This window comes from Lagenorhynchus albirostris, chromosome 19 (genome assembly GCF_949774975.1).
Source record: "Lagenorhynchus albirostris chromosome 19, mLagAlb1.1, whole genome shotgun sequence".
Lineage (NCBI taxonomy): Eukaryota > Metazoa > Chordata > Mammalia > Artiodactyla > Delphinidae > Lagenorhynchus > Lagenorhynchus albirostris.
In genome coordinates, this window is record NC_083113.1 from 56,385,439 (window position 1) to 56,406,624 (window position 21,186).

General features: G+C 46.9%; 1 protein-coding gene across 1 annotated transcript in view; it reads left to right on the forward strand.

Annotated features, from left to right (window-relative positions):
- The first annotated feature begins 2,912 nt into the window (after positions 1–2,912).
- USP10 (ubiquitin specific peptidase 10) overlaps positions 2,913–21,186 on the forward strand; it is a 71,346-nt gene continuing 53,072 nt past the window's right edge. Inside the window, exons 1-2 of the mRNA XM_060129823.1 lie at positions 2,913–2,920; positions 3,214–3,736. Coding sequence (XP_059985806.1) covers positions 2,913–2,920; positions 3,214–3,736 — 531 coding nt within the window. The remainder of the gene's footprint in view (positions 2,921–3,213; positions 3,737–21,186) is intronic.

A 21,186-nucleotide genomic window follows, 5' to 3' on the forward strand; every position in this document is an offset into this window, starting at 1 on the left:
AGGCAAGGCTTTGTTCCTCCTGGAGGCTTTAGGAGTGAGTCTGTCTCTTTTCTAACTTCTAGAACCTCCTGCATTCCCTGGCTCATAACCCTACCTTCATGTTCAAAGCCAGCTGCTTAGCATCTTGAAATCCACCCCCCCACCCCACACCCCCCCCCCCCCCCCCCCGCCCCTGCTTGTTACTTCTCTGATTGTCTGACCTTCTGGCTTCCTCGCTCCTTTTTTTTTAAGGATCTTTGTGTTTATATGGGTCCCACCCACATAATCCAGAATGATCTCTTCATCTCAAAATCCTCAATTTAATCCCATCTGCAAAGTTCCTTTTACCACGAAAAATTCAGAGATGATTTCACATTCCACTTTCCAGTTTTCCTTTAAGAAATTTGTCTGCTTTTCACAGAGCAACAGAGAAAAATGTCCATAATTACCAAAAAAGGTCATCCCCTTTTTTTTCTTTTTTTCTTAAAAAAGGCCATTCCTTATGAGGACTATACTTTTCAGGAAAATACTCCTCTCTCCCTTTCCCAGCATCTGCACGGGTTCTGGAGATTAGGAAGTGAACATTTTTGGGATGAGATTTTTCTGCCTACCACACCTCCTTTTACAAAAGAGTCATAGAAAGTTTAAGTAACCTGCTGAAATTCACGCAACCCAGTGAGTGGGGGACTCAGCATTTTACTTCTGGCCTGTCTTGACTCTGGGCTCCTCCCTTGTCTCTAATTGCAAGTATGAGGTTTGCTAAGGACTGCAGGGCCCAGAGTGTTTGTTCATATTTTCCTTTTCACATTTATCTCCTGGTATTGAAATTATGTGGTACCACCATTAAAAACAAACAAACATAAAACATACTGTTGGTAATCCCTGGCAGTCCGGTGGTGAGAGGACTCCAGGACTCCACTGTAGGGGGCACGCCATGAGTCTGATCCCTGGTTGGGGAACTAACATCCTGCAAGCTACCCAGGGCGGCCAAAAAAAACCCAAAAAAACAAACAACCAAAAAAAAAAACCCACCCCCCAAAACACCCCAATAGTGTCAACATTACAAAAAAACTTGTGGTAATATCTCTGTAAGTGATTTGAAAATTAGAACTGAGTATCATTGATCATAATTTTGATTTTTTTTTTTTTTTGGCTGAGTTGGGTGTTTGTTGCTGCGCGCGGGGGCTACTCTTTGTTTTGGTGCGCGGGCTTCTCATTGTGGTGGCTTCTCTCATTGCGGAGCACAGGCTCTAGGTGCGCGGGTTCACTAGCTGTGGCACGTGGGCTTAGTTGCTCTGTGGGATCTTCCTGGACCAGGGCTCAAACCCGTATCCCCTTTTTTGGCAGGCAGATTCTTAACCACTGTGCCACCAGGGAAGTCCCATAATTTTGATTTTTTGTTCAAGAACCGTTATGATGAAAATCATATATCAACCATTATGTCACCAATGTTTTCATATCCCTCCCTGTCTTTCTCTATATGTAGGCAGAATTTTTCTGTGGTTTTAACCACAGCATGGATACAGTATTGTATTGTTTCCCTAGCTTTTTTTTTTTTTTTTTGGCCGAGCCACGGGGCTTGTGGGATCATATTGCCCTGACTGGGGATTGAACCCGGGCCACCGCAGTGAGAGCACGGAGTCCTAACCACTGGGCTGCCAGGGAATTCCGTTCCCAAGCTTTTTGTTAAAATTTTTTTTCAAGCATACAGAAAAGTTGATGGTACCACTTAGATCCAACAACTGTTAACATTTTGCATTATTTACTTTCTCTCCCTCTATGTCTATTTGTGTGTGCTTATATAATTTTATTTTATTTTTTATTTTTTTTTGTTTGTTTGTTTTTTTGGGTTTTTTTGCAGTACGTGGGCCTCTTACTGCCGTGGCCTCTCCCGTTGCGGAGCATAGGCTCCGGACGCGCAGGCTCAGCGGCCATGGCTCACGGGCCCAGCCGCTCCGCGGCATGTGGGATCTTCCCGGACCGGGGCATGAACCCGCGTCCCCTGCATCGGCAGGCGGACTCTCAACCACTGCGCCACCAGGGAAGCCCCTATAATTTTATTTTTTGTTGCACCATTAAAAAATAGCTCAGGTATTATGACATTCATCCCTAAATTCTTCAGATGCATATCCTAACAAAAGAACATTCTCTCACATGAGCGTAATATCATTATTATATTATGGAAGTTACCAATAATTCACTAACATCATCTACATCCAAGCCATACGCAACTTTCTCCAACTGTCAAAAAATATTTACCAGGTTAAAAAACACCAGTATCCAATCAAGATTCACGCACTGTATTCGGTTAAGTATTTTTTTTAATCTCTTATTTTATTTTTAGAATTTTGTGTTGAAGTATAGTTGATTTAAAATGTGTTAACTTCTGCTGTACAGAGAAGTGATTCAGTTATACGTATATATGTTCTTTTTCATATTCTTTTCCATTGTGGTTTATCGCAGGCTATTGAATATAGTTCCCTGTGCTATACAGTAGGACCTTGTTTTTTATCTATTTTATATATAGTAGTTTGTATCCGTTTAGCTCTTTTATTTTAGACAATCCCTTCCCCTTCTTATATTTTTCATGGCATCCCATTGTTGCAAAGACCAGGCCCTCTGCCTTATGGAATGTGGCAATGGATCTTACTGTCGATTCCCTCTGCTCAGCACGGGGTCTGGTAATAGTAGCCTCTCTGTCTGTTTGCTGAGCACTTGAAAACAGCGATCATGGTTATGAATAAGAATCACAGAAGCTAATGTTTATTGAGGGCTGGTGCGTTCACACTCACCTAATTTGATCCTCACAGAAATCTTGGGAGTTAAGAAATTTTATTAGCCTCATTCACAGGTGAGGAAAGCAAAGACTTAGGAAACGGAATTAACTTGCCCGAATCACTCAGCTAGAAGGGACAAAGTAGGTGATAAACTGCATGGTCAGGTAGGGGGTTCACTGTTTCTTGAACCAATGACCCGAAAGCTCGTCTGTCTGTATGCGTGCATGTATGCGTGTGATAGTCAACGCTGAGTGCTTACTATTTGCCAGGCCCCAATCCTAAACGCTTTACCGGTGCGTTTTCATTTTTATTTCTTCAAAATATTCTCCAATGCCTAGCTAAAGGCGTGGCACAGAGTAGACGCTCAGATAGTGTTTGTGGAATGAATGAGAAGTGAATAAATTAATGAATGGACGGATGTGACCTCCATAAACCGGGACTACTCTGAGATATTCAGCGCGCACTTCGAAGACCCCAGCCCAGGACGACCCCGGCCCAGGACGACCTTGGGGTTCGGGGGCGCGGGCGGACTTCAGGCCGCGGCTCCCGGGCTCCGGACATCCCGAGTCCCGCCCACCATCCAGGTGGCCTCCCGGCTGGTGAGAAAGCCGGGCCGACCGGGCGCTTTGGCGTTATCACCTCCGTCCACTGTCCTTTCCCCTCCGGCGCCGCAGCCGGCCCCGGGAGCTCCAGGTCCGCGGTGGGCGGGCCCGCATCCGCTAAGGGCCGCGGGCTCGCGGTCCGCCCCGGGCCGACTCCCGCCGCGCACGCCCACCTGTCGGCCGCGCCTGCGCAGCGCGCGCTCGGCGCGCCCGGCCTCCCCGCGCCCCGCGGCACGCGGCCAGTGCGCAGGCGCGGCGGCCGATGCGAGTGTGTATGTGCGGGCGAGAAGATGGCGGCGGCGGGGGAAGCAGCGTGAGGAGTCGGACGAGCGCCGAGGCTCATTGAAACGGGCCGCCATGGCCCTCCACAACCCGCAGGTAGCACCCGGCCGGCGCCCTCGGCGGGAAGGGGCCCCGGGCCGCGGGCGGGTGGGCGCCGGGGCGGACGGGCGGGCGGGCGCACCCCGGCCCCGAGCGAGCGTGTGGGAGTGGGGGAGGGCGCCGGGACACGCTGCCCGGGACTAGGCCCCGAGCCTCCCGCCGCCTCCGCGCCTCCGTCGCCTGCAGCCCGGCCCGCCCCGCGCCAGAGTCCACCAGGCCCCACTTCAGAGGGGCGGCGGAGAGGGGTCGCCCGGGCCGGCCTGGAGAGGGCGTGGGGGGCGCGAAGGGGTTAACCTCGGGGCTGGACCGCGGGGCGAGCCGGCGGTGCAGATGGGGCCCTGGCTGCTCCAGGAGGCAGCCGGGAATCTTCGGGAGGCCCCGGGGCGGCACAGCCTTCCACGCCCTGTGGTCGCCTCTCTGCCCGGAACGAGCCACCAAGATTTAGGGTGCCTCGTTTTCCCCATGGCCCCAAAGGTTGCTTTCGCAGTTTGATTGACCCGGGGCGGGGGGGCGGCTTGCCGGTGTTCTGACTTTTAGACTCAAGTCACTGAGAAGCAGCCTAAGGTTACTGGTGCAAAGAAAACTCGAAATAACTCGCCAGGACCATACTTGTACCTGCCTTTGAGTGACATCTTTTGCACGAATCCGCCTCAGCTTGGCTGACACTACTAGCGCACCCTGTCAGAGCGGTATCTTAGGGGTCGTTTGTGATAATCCCGTAGTGGAAAGAAAGAGTAAAACTCATGCTTTTAGAGAGAGATGAGTGTAGAGTTGAACTCTTATTCCCACTCCCCCAAATACAATCGGTCTGGATAAAAATCGGCATGTGGTATTATTTGTCAGGCTTGCTGTGGACCGCTGATGTGTTGACTTCTAAGCCCTAGAAGTTATTGCGCGTTTTTATATCATCTCAGTGTGCTGTTGTATTAAATAAGGGAAAATGAAACAAAGTAGCTGTTGGAAAACTGGTGGCCGGTAAATCGTAACCCTTTCAAAGCAATTGGTTTTTCTTGCCCTTTTGGAAATAGAGTCAGGTTTTAGTAACTATTGGAATTAACGCGTGTCGCGGAATTTGAGACTTGATAACTTTAAAAAAAATGAAATCTTACAGGAAGCAGCAATTTTGTTAAACTTTTGGCACTTTAGTTTACTCTACAACTTTCCGCTTTAAACTTTTGTTCACTTGTACATCTGCGTTTTAAAGTAACTCAGTATAGTTCTTTGCACAAAAAGAAGGGCTTAGTAGTGGTTGAATAAGTTTTACAAGGGTGCAATTCAAAGATTTCTTTCCTTAAGAGATTTGGTGTTTGCCTTTTTCTCACCTTAAATTTTATTTTTAAATTAAGCTTTGCTCTTATTTAAAAAAAATTTAAATTTTATTATTATTTTTGGCTGCGTTGGGTCTTTGTTGCTGCGCACGGGCTTTCTCTAGTTGCGGCGAGCGGGGGCTACTCTTCGTTGCGGTGCGCAGGCTTCTCATGGCGGTGGCTCCTCTTGTTGCGGAGCATGGGCTCTAAGTGCACGGGCTTCAGTAGTTGTGGCTCTCGGACTCAGTAGCTGTGGCGCACGGGCTTAGTTGCTCTGCCGCACGTGGGATCTTCCTGGACCAGGGCTCGAACCCTGTCCTCTGCATTGGCAGGCGGATTCTTAACCGCTGAGTCACTTGGGAAGTCCCCACTTCCATTATCAGAAGCACCAATCGCAATGCAAAGTGAAATGTTAATGAGTGGTGATAATAGGTAAAAGTGATTGTAATTTCATTTACTTTCCTAAATGTCCTAGTATTTATGTTTTATACAGCAATATTGCCTATACACATCTTTAGAAAATTGGAGTGGCAACAGTTAGCTGAACAAAATGCAGGGGACACGGGTTCGAGCCCTGGTCTGGGAAGATCCCGCATGCCATGGAGCAACTAAGCCCGTGCACCACAGCTACTGAGCCCGCGTGCCACAACTGCTGAAGCCCGCGTGCCTAGAGCCCGTGCTCCGCAACAAGAGAAGCCACTGCAGTGAGAAGCCTGCGCGGCGCAACTAGAGAAAAGACAGCAACAAAGACCCAATGCAGCCAAAAATAAAATAAATAAATTTGTAAAAAAAATTAAAGTGTGATTAAAATGCTTTTAAGTTGTAGCATGCAGAAGGTAGGAAAGGAAATAGTATGAGTTCTCATATTTTTGTTTCTTTTCCTAATTTTCTTTTCAGAAGAATAGTAATGAAAACAAGTAATGAAACATATGTGATAGGATTTAATGATTGGATCCTGCTTGAGTCAGGCTAAACATTTTAATAATTTTGTTTTATTCAGTTACCTGCTGTCCTGAAGGTCCTGCCATAGTCATGGCCATTCATTAATTCAACAAATATTGGTTGGGCTCTCGCTCTCTGCTAAGCACTGTTATTTGTTATTATGCGTGTTACTTGTTTATTAGCGGGGATATCAATCACAGATTAACAGTAAGGGTCCTATTTTCTTTTTTCTTATATTAAGTTTTTATAAGGGTCCTATTTTAAAATTGGATTTTTAAGGTTACAATTTAAAACATTTATATAGTTTATAGCCTATTTCCATACCAATGATTGAACCCTTTTCCCTGGATTGACATGAAACAGTGCAAAACTTAGAAACTTTTGTAATGCCAGTAGTTTTCAACACATTTTAATAAATACAACGAACTTTGACAGTTGAAGTGAAAGTACATCTCTGACATTTGTTGGCATGAGGGAACTGATTTAAATGATTTGGGGTAATTAATTTGAACTGACCAATTCTGCCGTAAACCAGAAGAGATTTTTGTGATCATTGCAGTCGTTTATAGTGAAAACTCTACAATAATGCTTCGTACATCCTACTTGGACATCGTGTGGCTGCTCCCGTCCCGGTCCTGTGCAGCGGGCTCCCCCTCATCTTTTCGCTGCCTCACGTACAGCATTGTGGCGCCCACATTTTACACTGTGGAATTTCTTGGATCCAGTTGACAGCATATGGTAGAGTGTTGCTGTATCGTTGAATATCTTTGTAACTGAAAGTTAGTAGTTCTCCAAAGAGATACATTTTTATTGGAGTTTCATAGTGAGCAACTGAAGTAAATAAAATTATTTGAAATACGGGATATTTGGAGATACCAGTTTTCCTTTGCATCGTGACAGCAAAATCTTGAAACATGTCCTAAGACTAGATAAGCCATTTGAAGCTTGTGCGTTGATGGTCGCCTCAGTGGTTTTTACACAGGAGCAGTGGAGATGAGCCTTATCCAGGGCCTCACCCTCACCCTCTGGAGCCTGTCTTGTGGGGACCAGTGTCCTGAAATGAGCAGATAGGAAGTGGACCGCCTCATTCCAAATTCCTCTCTAGAGCAACAGTTACGACATATATTCGAGAGCTTTTTTATGTGGAACTGAAGTGATTTGAATAGTGGTTTGCATAGGAAAACTTAAAGGATAAAAGAATTCCAAAGCTTAATTATTTAATGCCAGGCCTAGTGGCACATTTACTTTGTGCTGTGTTCAGAATATAGTATTGAAGTAATTGAGAAAAGTTGTATCGTCTCTGCTTGAGTTATAGTTCATCAGGGTTATTTTTTGTTTGTTCTTGTGTTTTTACAAATTTCAGACAGGCAGATACTTGCTGTGATTGGATCTGGTTTTTCAAGTGGCCCGTTGAGGGTGGCTGCTGAGGACACTTCTTTCTGATGATACACTAAACACCGAAACAGTGGGAAGCGCTTGCCTTTGAATCTGTAACTGCGCTGTTACAGTTGTCTTTACTGCCACACATGCAAGAATCACTGTGGCACAAGACAGATAAATCTGTTTGCAATGGAATTTACTGGCCTTGGGCCACTGGATTACTGTCATTTGTCACTTTAGTGCTACTTCAGCAGTGTAGATGTTCATTTCCAAAGACTTACATGTGCTTGGACTGCAGTTTTCCTGTTTATTGAAGTGATCTCCCAATAGGTCTTTCTGTGACCGTTTCTGTCAGTGCAGTCTGTACTAAGAACAACAGGCAAGATAAAGATAGCCCGTGGGGTAGGTTTATAGTACTATTTGTTTCAAGAATGGAATTGTAGAATCTATCGGAAACCTAGATGTGGAGTCTTCAGAGTGTAGACTTTTCATGAGTGGGCTACTTTCTGACTGTTTAAAAGCTCTGCAGATATGACCCCGTTTTCAGCAGGAGACCCAAGAAACCAATAGCTCCATGCTGCTCCCTGTTTTGAAAGGCGCTGTCCTCAGGTTGCCCTCTCCTGGGAACAGGGTCGGTGAGGTGTAGAGAGGAAGTGTGGTTTGGGGCAGGGAGTGAGAGGATACAGCGTGTCTTCCTGGACTTTCCCTTTCCGGCTCACTTGAGAATTGAGAGATGACCATGTGCCTGCAGGGTGTTAGCCCAGGTCTGCACCCAGGGTGTTAGCCCAGGTCTGCACCCAGGGTGTTAGCCCAGGTCTGCACCCAGGGTGTTAGCCCAGGTCTGCACCCAGGGTGTTAGCCCAGGTCTGCACCCAGGGTGTTAGCCCAGGTCTGCACCCAGGGTGTTAGCCCAGGTCTGCACCCAGGGTGTTAGCCCAGGTCTGCACCCAGGGTGTTAGCCCAGGTCTGCACCCAGGGTGTTAGCCCAGGTCTGCACCCAGGGTGTTAGCCCAGGTCTGCACCCAGGGTGTTAGCCCAGGTCTGCACCCAGGGTGTTAGCCCAGGTCTGCACCCAGGGTGTTAGCCCAGGTCTGCACCCAGGGTGTTAGCCCAGGTCTGCACCCAGGGTGTTAGCCCAGGTCTGCACCCAGGGTGTTAGCCCAGGTCTGCACCCAGGGTGTTAGCCCAGGTCTGCACCCAGGGTGTTAGCCCAGGTCTGCACCAAGGGTCTGCGCACCGAGGACGCCTGCTCTTGTCCCTCAGGCCCCTCCCTCCTGGGCTTCGTCTGCAGCTTTACTGGTTGTCATTCTTCAGATCAGTTCTCAATTTATTTTTCTGGTATCAGCTCAAGGGCCGTCTCGTAAGTCTACACTCTTCTGATTTAAGAGTCTCACAAGTAGTGCATTAGAAATGAAAGTACCTCCTAATAGAAAGGCTGGTGCCCCACTCTGTGCCTTTGGTACCTGAGTTTTACATATAGCTGCCTGCCTTTCTCTTTCTCCTTCTCCCTCTCTCTCTCTTCCTCTCTTGTTCTGATGGTACAGTTTTGTTTCCCCATTTGTACTTGTTTTATGAAGAAATGCTGGCATGCCCGTGCTCTTTTGTGGCAAGTAGTCTTCAAAGTTTCAAAAGATTCACCATGACAGCTGCAAACTTATGTTCTCATTGGAGCTACTGTGAAAAAAACCTTAAATGTTAATTGAATAATATTAGAGGTATTCCTGCTGTAAGAAACTGAATGTAGGAAAAAATGCGCATTTAAGATCGCACAAAATAGAGGGGTTCATGTTACAGACCTGTTACTGTGAACGAGCTGGCTGGGGTGGGAAGGGAGGGGTCCCATGAATACCATGCCCCCCCCCCACTCCTGGGGCTTTAGTCCCATGAGGTGCACTGGTTGCACGGGAAGCGGTGGGGACAGCTTTTCAGACCATTTTCTCAACTTAGTCTCCTCACTGTTCACAAAAATAGAACTTTATCATTATTGTGAGTACAAGTCAAAAATACTCATTTCTGTGGTTTAAAATATGTTGAATAAAGCTGGATATCTGTATAAATTACAAGTTGCAAGCCATGGGCCTTGTGAACTAGAACTAGCACCGCCCAAGAACATGTAATACATGGCTCTGGGGGGGAAGTTTTGATGGCCTTTTGGTCTAATGAGTTAGTCTGCATTGTTTAATTGTTCTTGCATAAACATGATGGTATCCTTTGCTCTGGATATAAACAATACATGTTAAATTTTATTATATTCATTTAAATTTAGTCAGGGCCACTCAACTTGTGAATTTATTTGGTATTCTGATAATTGTCAAGAGGGTTTCTGGTGTTCTTCTTTTGTGTCTCTCCTATTTTAGACAGTTCATAGCTCCAGAGGAGTGAGGCAGTTGCCTCTTTTGAGAGACTTTCATCGTTAAAATATATACCCTTTCTATTTTTTTGAAAACATCAATTTTTTTCTTGTGATAGGACTTGGGGGGGAATAGAAGAGAATTTGAAAATGACATTTAATTCTGGAGTTTTCAGAGATTCTTGCCTGATGTTATACAAAACTTCTCTCGATATTTAAATAGTAATTCCCCTCAAGTGGCTGCTGAGATGTGTGTATTTATTTGAGACCCTGGAGAGTAGGCCTTCTGGGTAGATCTGATAATTGGATAAGGAATAACATACTTATCAAATTAAGCATTGCAGCAGTCAGCACGTGGAGAAAGTTGTGCAGTGTGTAAGCTGCATGGTTTATGAAGTGCCGTGACTGGTTTGATCCTTACGGCAACTCTGTAATGTATTGTTACTAACATCATTTTACAGATGAATAAAGTGAGACTCAAGAGGTTGTGGGACTTCCCTGGTGGCGCAGTGGTTAAGAATCCGCCTGCCAATACAGGGGACATAGGTTTGAGCCCTGGTCCGGGAAGATCCCACATGCTGCGGAGCAGCTAAGCCCGTGCACAACTACTGAGCCTGCGCTCTAGAGCCCACGAGCCACAACTACTGACCCCGCGTACCAAAACTGAAGCGCAAGCACCACGAGCCCGTGCACCACAACAAGAGAAGCCACCACAATGAGAAGCCCGCGCACCGCAAGGAAGAGTAGCCCCTGCTCACCGCAACTAGAGAAAGCCCACGCGTAGCAACAAAGACCCAATGCAGCCAAAAATAAATGAATCAATAAATAAATTAAAAAAAAAAGTTTAAAAAAAGAGGTTGTGATGTGAAGTCGCATGGCTCTTAAATGAGCTATCAGGGACTTAAGAGCACGTCTTTGGACTTCTATCCTTTGCCTTTTCTACCTGGCCGAACTGATAAAGGCCTGATGTTTCACAGTGTGACTTCCCCATGGTAGTTCCTCAGTGAAGGTTCATGGAATGGGCAAATGAATGAAATAAAGGTTTACATGTTTAAAGATATTAATGTGTTAGTAATTACTAAGGGTTGCTAATCTGCTACTAATTATTAATTACAAGATTTTGTGTAGAGTGCATTTTGGTGAAAGTTCTTACTGATTTTAATTAATTTATTTTTGGCTGCGTTGGGTCTCCGTTTCTGCGTGCAGGCTTTCGCTAGTTGCGGCGAGCGGGGGCTACTCTTTGTTGCGGTGCGCGGGCTTCTCATTGCTGTAGCTTCTCATTGTGGAGCATGGGCTCTAGGCACGAGGGCTTCAGTCGTGTGGCTTGCGGGCTCTAGAGCACAGGCTCAGCGGCCATGGCTCACGGGCCCAGCTGCTCCGCGGCATGTGGGATCTTTCCGGACTGGGGCACGAACCCGTGTCCCCTGCATCGGCAGGCGGACTCTCAACCACTGCGCCACCAGGGAAGCCCGGCAGGTGGATTCTTAACCACTGCGCCACCAGGGAAGTCCCACTGATTTTATTTTAGTTTAGTTTAGTTTAGTTTTTTTGCGGTACACGGGCCTCTCACTGTTGAAGCCTCTCCTCTCGCAGAGCACAGGCTCCGGACGCGCAGGCTCAGCGGCCATGGCTCAAGGGCCCAGCCGCTCCGCGGCATATGGGATCATCCCAGACCGGGGCACGAACCCGTGTCCCCTGCATGGGCAGGCGGACTCTCAACCACTGCGCCACCAGGGAAGCCCTGATTTTATTTTTAAATACAGAATAAAGACTTGCAATTTCTGAAACAGAAATATTTAAAGTAAAAAGTATGTCCTTCTCTTCCTCCCTGATCCTTGGTCCTCACCTTGATGTCTGTCTTCTGTGCCTTTTTGTGTTTGGGCATTGTTGTTTTTGTTCCCTTGTCTCATAATGCAGTCTCTTCTAACTGAGCTGGATTTTTTGGAGCTAGTCTTGTTTCTAAAACTGTTGAACGCATCTATTCAAGTATAGGAAGTGTTCTTATTTTTACCAGATTTTGCCAGGGGATGGAGCAGATGTGCTGGAGGTTAAAGTGGTTCCCTGGGACCTGTGTACTGAGAACTGTAGAAGTGCTGTAGAAATTTATGACTATTAAAATGTCCAGACCATTATTTTAAAAAGAAATGATATTTTGAAGATGTTCAACCCCTTAATTGTAGCAGCCATGCTGTTCAGTTTCTGTATTGTAAAAAAAAATGTCTGATTCAAAATTGAATTCTTGTCTCTTGGTCAACTCTGCACTAAAGATTACTGAGAGGACAAGCCTTTCGTTAGTTGGAGAGGTTGATAGGTCATCAACCGTAGTGCATAGTGGGGAATTGGGTAATGAACCTGGGTTTTCCCCGTCTTCTCCAAAATCAGGCTTTGTTCACCTCTCTCTTTGTGTTTTTGTTTATTTATTTATCATTATTTATCATTATTTTTTTTTTTTTGCCACGCTATGATCTTAGTTCCCTTACCAGGGATCGAATCTATGCCCCCTGCAGTGGAAGTGTGAAGTCTTAACCACTGGACTGCCAGGGAAGTCCCTCCCACTTTGTTTTTATCAAAGTACTGCAATGGCAAAAGACAGAAAAAAATCCAAAAAAACTCTCCGATTTCTCATGTCAGGTCCTCTCCCCAGAAACCATATTCAACTACTTCTAATAAAGTGCAAAATCAGGTCTTTTAGGGGTTGCATTCTGTGTCCTTTGGAATTAATTTGTAGGATACCAGACACCTTTATTCAGAACTACATATGAAGGACTTTATATCTTTTGTAATTGTTCAAACAGAAAATTTTGGTGGCCAGGCATTAGCAGCATAGAGCTGAAAAGAGAGTTTCTGTGCTTTAGAAGTTCACAGGGTAGTGGGAGAGGGAAACAGGCTAATTGGAAAATACTGTTTTAGGGTGTTAATTCCTGTAACAGAGGTGTGAACAATACAGTCAGAAACTTTCATTCATTCATGCATGCATTCATTCATTCATTCATTCAGCAGGTAGTTACTGAGTGGCTACTGTGTACCAGGCACTGAGGATGGAGTGATGAGCAGAGACGGGCATTGTCCCTCTTACCAGGGAGCTTACTGTTTAGTGAGGGAGACAGACGCTAATCAGATAATCACAGTAATGTCTGTGTCATTCCAAGCTGAGGACTGAGTCAGGAGGGAGGGCACAGGGTCTGTCGGCGTGGCCCTGGGAAGTCAAGGATGGGCTCCCAGAAGCGGCGCCTTGGCTGATACCCAGCCGGAGACGGCTCTGCAGCTGGAGGGTGTGGGGAGCCCCTGAGAACTCAGAACGCTGGGTGCTGAGGTGCGGGCGGCCAGCCTTACCCCGGGGAGAGTGTGGAGGAGGGCGGCATGCGCTCACACTCTGCCTGCCCTGCAGAACCGTCCAAGTGGGCTCACGGGGGCCTCCCACGAGCCACCGTGGGGAGGGTGCCGTGGAGGTGGGGAGGAGTGGCAGTGTCACGTGGATTGGACAAGGGGGAGCATCAGGGGAAGCTGGGAAGACGACTCTCCTAGAAAGGCGACATTTGAGCAGAGAAGCACAAGGACAGGGTGTGGGGGGAAAGCATGCAGAGGAACAAAGTCTCAAAGCCTGCGGTACGCCGGAGCACGTGGGCTTGATGGGTGACTGGCGTGTAGGGTGAGGGGCCGGGACCGAAGTCAGGAGGGACAAGGGACCTTGCGAGTCCAGCCTAGACGGCGTCTGCCCTTGTCAGCAGGTGGGCATCTGTGGGAAAGCATGGGTTCGAGGAAGTGGGTCGTCCCGCTCTCTGTTAGCGTTGCTAAGGGAGATGGCTGTGCAGAGGCCCGCTTGGGGTCCTGCATGGGGTGGCAAGGGTGTGTCCCTCTTCCGGCTCTCCTCCAGATCTCAGAGTGTTCGCTCTGCTCACCTCAGCACCTCAAGCATCTTAAATCTCAAAACTTTGAGGGGGGAAAAATTAGGACATTCTTTTGGGGTCATCTGAGGCAGATTAATGCAAGGCAAATAGCCCTTGAATATCCTCAGTGATAGTTGGATAGAGTCGTTAGGTGAAGGTCATTTGGGGACATTATTCCCTTTCTGTTTTGGGGGGGCACCTTTAAAACAAGCATTAGGTACTTGATTATGCTCCTAGAAAATAAAGAAAATATTAGGAAAAGCATCACCCCTAGTAACTCGCGACTCTGGGATGAAGTTCGTTAATATTCTGAAATGCTTCCCTTCGGTACTCTTTGTAGTACATTTTAGACGTTTGGGATCCTTTTATGTAATAGTGTGTTTTAAGTTGTGATCCTTGGTCATGGTCTTCTCTCATCAGGTCACCTGGCATCCTGGTGGCCATCCAGACACACTAAGTAGGGACTCCTAATTAGGCCCCCAAGTCTGTGTTTCCCTCAGCCCCCCAGGGCCTCAGCCATATGCAGGTGTCAGAGCCTCCACACAGTTTCTTTTAAAATTAATTAATTAATTAATGAATTTTGGGGGCTGTGTTGGGTCTTCGTTGGTGCATGCGGGCTTTCTCTAGTTGCAGCGAGTGGGGCTACTCTTCATTGTGGTGTGCGGGTTTCAGTAGTTGTGGCTCGCGGGCTCAGTAGTTGTGTCTCACGGGCTCTAGAGCACAGGCTCAGTAGTTGTGGTGCACGGGCCTAGTTGCTCCGTGGCATGTGGGATCTTCCCGGACCAGGGCTCGCATCCGTGTCCCCTGCGCTGGCAGGCGGGTTCTTAACCACTGCGTCACCAGGGAAGTCTCCCTCCACATAGTTTTGTTTACAGCCTTTTCCCTTAACCTGCTGAGCACTTTTCCATGAATAGGATTAACTAAATCTTATTTTGCACATTTAAAAACTTTTCCAGTCTAGGTTAGGTATGAACAACAACAAAAGATACAGGTTTGTGGCTCTCTGAGAGATAATATTAATTTTAGCACCGAGTAGAGTGAATTGAGGAGCCTGAAAATGTTGCCGTTTGAAGACCTGCTGTACTGGGTCTTCAGAATGAGAGTTCAGTGTTTGAAGTTCAGTAACTAACTCATTGACTAATTCCTTCTCAACAAACATGTATCTAGCTCTTGCTCTGTGTTGAGGCCCGTGTTGGGGTTCATAAGCTGCAAAACACAATTACAAATATATATATATATACACACACACACATACCTGAACATTATGTTCCCCGTAGCCACGAGAGACTGCTGTGCTCCGTGCGGTGAGATGGGGCCCTTGTGGACGGTGTGAGGGCAGCACAGACTCGGCCACAGCTCGATTTAACTGTGCCCGTCCGATGTCCCAGCGAGATGGAACAGAGTTCCTGATTCATCCCGAAGCCCATTTGTGGTCAAGATCTCTTTGGGGATTTGAGCATTAAGCCAATTTGCTGCCGGAAGCTCTTGCTGCCTTCTTTTGGTTGCTGCTCATGGATTTGTCAGCTTAGAAGTTCTTGTCTCCAGTTTGTCACAAATTGGTGTTAAAATAATCACTCTTGGTTCCGTCTTGGTTCTTACTGAATTCTTGGCTTTTCCATGCCACACTACACAGTGTGAGTTAAGTGCCAGGAGCACAAACTTCCTTTTTCATCTGTGACTAGAGTTCTATTCAGTGAGAACGAGCTAAGAGATAGCTTAAAAAAAAAATCTTAAAAAGCGTTCTCTTCAGTTTTGGCTGGAAGTTTACTGGCTGTAAATTGAACTTCACACGCAGTGACACTGTAGCAATATCCTAGCCATGACTAGTCCTGGACACAGAGTTGCTGCAGCTCAGTTTGGAAAGAGTTTGCCTCTCACCCACTGACACATGTTGAAAAATGAGTTTCTTTTCTTTTTAAGGTGGACAGAAAGTAAAATACGTTGCCAATTTATTTCTTTGCCATTGATTTGTTTTTGGTTGAAAACAGATCTGAGTTAGCTTCCTCCCGCCCACGTATGTCGTGCACAGCGAGCCTGGAGGGTCCTGTGGACTTTGATTCTGGGGGTGCCGTGTCTTTCCTCCCTGGTCAGTCAGCCCATCCCGGAGGCCTGCAGCCTGCTGGCCCCGAATGGGCCAAGTGCCTGAGTGGCGGAAGGACAGCATGGCCCTGCCTGGCGGAGGGCACAGTACACAGACAGTCGTCTGGCAGGTGTTCAGGGTAGGAGCACAGGGGCCCGGGAGGGGCCTGGGGCTCAGGAAGGCTTTCTTGAGTGCTGAGGGGTCTGCTTCCCCTCCAGTGGCCCCACTGTCGGGCACAGCATCCTGTCCTGCATGTGGGAGCAGGTTGGCTGTCTGTCAGGTTCAGGACTGCACTGTCAGGCTGTCAGGTTCAGGACTGCACGAGGGTTTGTTTTGGTGTTTCCAGTTCTAGGAATGAAGATCAGGATGACGGTGTGCAGAACCACACGGGACAGCTTTGCCCTCCCTAGAAATACCTTTATAGTAATGAGAGCTGATGCAGAAGAGGTGGGCTGCTCCTGAGGTATTCAGATCGGTTGTAATTCTTGGATTAAGAATGCAGGTGACCTCTAAGTTTCCTTTAAGGGTTTCACAACTCTCTTTATCTCTGTTGTGTAGTTTCTTGAATCCAGGTGACTGATCTGTGTATCAGCTAATAAGCTGTTTTGTTTCATTCTTTGGGCTGTTTCTCAACAGGTGTAGCTGAGATCAGAGGACCGTTACTGATGTAAATAAAATGCCTTCACCATAGCTTTCCCAGTCCCAGTTAGTGGTCCATAGCATTGATCCTTTGTTGGCCTGCTCTGAACAAATGCCGTTATCCCCAAATTCAAGAACCACAGAGCTGTCTACCTTCCAAGGTGGAGAGCCTAAATGTGTGTCAGCGGTGAGTGTGGAAAGAGGACTTTTCCATTGGCTTGTCTCAGTTATTTTTTGTGTTCGCCACCTTTGTCACCTTAGATATCTCAGCCAATGTCATCATTTGTCCACTGGTTATTTATTTACTTTTAATAAATAAATAAATAAATATTTATTTTTTGCAGTAGGCGGGCCTCTCACTGCTGTGGCCTCTCCCGCTGCGGAGCACAGGCTCGGGACGTGCAGGCTCAGCGGCTGTGGCTCACGGGCCCAGCCGCTACGCGGCATGTGGGATCCTCCCGGACCGGGGCACGAACCCGCATTCCCTGCATCGGCAGGTGGACTCTCAAACCACTGCGCCACCAGGGAAGCCCTAAATATTTATTTTATTATTTTGTTTTATTTATTTATTTTTGGCTGCGTTGGGTCTTTGTTGCTGCCATGGGCTTTCTCTAGTTTCAGCAAGCGGGGGCTACTCTTCATTGAGGTGTGTGGGCTTCTCATTGCGGTGGCTTCTCTTGTTGCGGAGCACGGGCTCTAGGCGCGCGGCTGGGCTTCGGTAGTTGTGGCACGTGGGCTCTAGAGCGCAGGCTCAGTAGTTGTGGCGTATGGGCATATTTTCTCCGTGGCATGTGGGATCTTCCCAGACCAGGGCTCGAACCCGTGTCCCCTGCATTGGCAGGCGGATTCTCAACCACTGTGCCATCAGGGAAGCCCCATCCACTGGTTATTTTTTGAGCTCAGCTAAGTGCCACAAAAATGAGTACAAATAAGTCCTCTCTACCTGAGACCCTCTGCTGCAGCATGCCCCGCCTCAGTCCGCGAGCTTGCTGCCTGGCCCTGGGCGGCTTTCGGTGCTGGTGATGTCTTCTCAGGATGGCCTGCCTCCCTGGCCTCTTTAAAAAACAGCCTCCTGAACCCTCACCACCTTCTTGCCTTGCTTTCTCTTCACAGCACCTACCACCTTCTGATACCCTGTATCTAATATCCTAACATAGTTATTTTGTTCATTTTCTCTCTCCCTACTAGAATGTAAGATTAACGAGGGCAAGGATTTCTTTTGTCCACTTATACATTCCCCGGGCCTAGAATGTAGTAAGTGCTCAAAAATATTATTGATAAATAAATTAATGAAAGATATAACACCGTCGGTATATTCAGGAAGTCCATGGTTGAATGTGGGAAAGAGTCTCATCAACTGTTGAAATCCAGAGTGAGTAACTCATCAGTTTGTTAGGAAAGTAGTTCCCGAAGAGGAGACTTTGGAACTGAGTTCTGTAATGTGAGGAGAAGCCAGTGGCGCCCCTCCTGGTGGGAGAGAAGGCGCTCTGGGCAAGAGACCCTGTGTGGATGGCCCTGAGCCTGCAGTTCTGGGCGGGGGTGGGGGGCGCAGCCCTGGGGCCTCTTGCGAGCTCTGCTGGAGCCTGTTGTCTTGAAAGGTCTCGGGGGCCTTGCACGCCTGTTCCTAGGGAGCAGAGCAATCAGGTTCACATTTTAGAGAAAGCAGTGTGGTGGCTGCATGTGGTTTGGAGGGTGAAGGATGAGTCGGGGGGCAGGAAGACCAGTTAGACACTCAGTGATCCAGTTGAGAAGTGCTGAAGGCCTCAACTCAGCCTGGGGCAGGAGGTGGAGGAAGCGAAGGCCTTGGGATGAGCAGTTGGCACGGGATGCATAGGGAACAAGGCAGCTTCTTTGTAATGTATTTGTGATAATGCATTTTCTTTTTTAATAACCTAGGACTATGCTGTATGTTGTTTAGTATTTTTTCCCCATTTCTTGTATTGTAAACACTCTTGATTATTAAACATTTTTCTTCAATGTTATTTTTAAGTGCTGTGGAGTATCCACAAGTTATATTTTATGCATGCTAAAAACAGTGATGTTTGGCCTTTTTGGGCTCCATTTATTAGCTGTTTCTCATTGTGAGTGGATGATCTTATTTCCCAGAGATAGTTAAAGCACAGTATTGTAAAGTGAAAGATGAACATCTTTAATTCATTGGTTACTTGGAGGCAGAATGGGAGATACATTTTGCTTAGTAATATTAAGGAAATGATTAGTGGTAAATTAAAACATGAAGTTTTTTTATGTTTTTATTTTTAAACTACATACTGATTTGATCAAAAGCAAGTTACACTATGAAATATTTGCAGAAGATTGAGGAAGATCTTTTTATGTAATATTTGTCAGTCAGCTGGCTCATGTTTGCTGAAGGCTGGTTTAGCTACTGCTCGTAGCTGCTCAGGAAGGCAGCCAGAGGGTTCTGACCCTGTGTACGTAGTGGGTGACTCAGCAGGTGACTGAGGCAGAGGGAACCACTGGGTTAGGTTCTGAGATGTGTGATGTGTTTGTTGAACTAGGTGCTGCACATGTCAAGTTCTGCAGGGGGAATTCAGGGAGTGAAGGAAGTGGGCAATGAGTGACCTTGAAAATGAATAGGATTTGGGCAAATGGAGAGAAAGGAGGAGGGCATTCCATGTGGGAGGGTGAGTAGGACTTAGGTTTCAGATTAACTTTTTTTTTTTTGCCTTTTGAGTGATCTTACTTGGTATGAATCTCCTGGATCACGCACTCCACTTCTGTCTCAGGATACTTTTGATAACAAGTAAAAGAAAGCTCAGCTCTAACTGGCTTACACCATAAACTAGAGATTTACTGGCTCACGGCACTAGAAATTCTGTAGGTAGGTCAGGCTTCAAGGTTGGTTTGATTCATTAGTTCAGTGACATCTTTGAAGACCTGGTTTCTCTTCACTTGTGTTGTATCGCTATTATCCTAAGCCTAGTTTTCTCCCCAATGGCGAAATGGCCTCAGTAGTTGCGGGCTTCACATTTGTGCCCAGCACACAAAGCGGCGCACGAGAGTGTGTGTGTCCCAGAATTCTTGGCAGTGCCCCGAGCTTTGTGCCCTCTGGGTCACCCTGAACCAAGTGCTCTGGGCTACAGGGGTGGCGTGCCGTGCTGACTCCCCTCTGGAGTGGGGGGTTTCAGCCTTCTGAACTGGGTGACCATTATCCAACAGGGGAGGAAGAGAATGAACATTGGGAGGATGGCCGCAAAGTCCTTTACCTGACGCTTCATCCCTCCCCACACTTGTTCCAGGTTTCTCGTTTCCTCCTGGGCTCCTCAGACTTCAGACTCTGTCCTTTCTCCTTGGCAGGTCATCCTGGACTGTCTGATGGTTTCTTATTGTATCTTATAGTCTTCCTTACGTTTTTTTTTTTTTTTTTCCTTCGGTACATGGGCCTCTCACTGTTGTGGCCTCTCCCATTGCGGAGCACAGGCTCCGGACACGCAGCCTTAGTGGCCGTGGCTCACGGGCCCAGCCGCTCTGCGGCATGTGGGATCCTCCTGGACCGGGGCACAAACCCGCGTCCCCTGCATCGGCAGGCGGACTCTCAACCACTGCGCCACCAGGGAAGCCCCCCCCCCTTTTTTTTTTTAGTAATCTTATTATTGAGGTATATTCTGTGTTCAGAAAGGTTCTGCTCTTGCCTTTGACTCACTGAGATCCTGTTCTCTGGATCTCAGGTGTGGGTGTATGGGATGTCAGGATGCATCACTTAATTAGAATGCTTATTTCAATTCATGCAGTTGCTACTGTTTTTACCAGATAAAAAGTTTTGAACATTTTGATGAGATTGTGCCAGGAGTTGGGGTATATAATTCAAGATAATCTTCAAGGTTTCTCATCTAGAAGATTGGAAGAACAGTGAAGTTTGCTATTGGCATAAGTGTAAAACCTGGTTTTGAGAAAATAATGGACCTTTTGATTTTAAGGTTAAACTAGAACATAACAGTGGAAGAGCCTAGGGGCTGGCAGCTTGAAATATGGAACTGGAGTATAGTTGGGCAATCCAAGTTGAAGATGTGGGTTTGGAATTCATCAGCATACTTGAAGCTGAGAATAGGTGAGCTGCTTAGTGGGGGAATATCCAGGTGCCATCCCAGAGGAGAGAGAATGGTTAAAGAAACAGGACCAAGTCTTGTAGAGTTACGGAATCCCCTGAAGGTAAAATTATTATGAAAAGTGCGTGTGAGAGAGATCTTATTACTAATCAAGTGCTTGATGGATTGACTAGCTTAAGGAGGTAGAATGATCTTGGTTTAGATTGGGAGGTCATTTTTGAAAAAGCAGAATGTTGGAGGTGAAAGATTTCACTGAGTCAAAAGAGCAAATGGGAAATGAGTTCAGTTACAAAGAAGTGTCTGTGGAAAAGACATTTCTGAAAAGTTGCATTGGAGAGGAATTTTTCTATCAAATTATTTCTAGCTTAGTTGCATTATAGTTTTTCTTCTGATTGTTTGCCTTTAACTTGTTAATGATAAATAAATCCTTAAAAGCACTAAAATCGTTCCCATTTTGAAAACATTTGCTCTGGTTGTTCTTCATCAAGCAGTGGGTCCTCCTATAGAGTGAACAGTCATCTCAAATTGTTTTATAGTTTCTTCTGTCTGGTTTGGGGGCATACTTGAGTGTCGAAATAGCTCTGCTGGCCCTCCCTCCAGTTGTCTGCTTAGTTTCTCCCATCCCTGAATCGCTGGGTGTGGGAATGCCCCTGTGTTCAGTGATTCTGAACCCTGACTGCACATCAGAGTCACACAGGAAGCCTGCCTCCCACCATTGAACCCAGAATTGTGGCCTGAGGATCCTCAGGTGATTCTAAGGTATAGTCAAGGCTGAGAAGCACTGCTTGAGGCCTT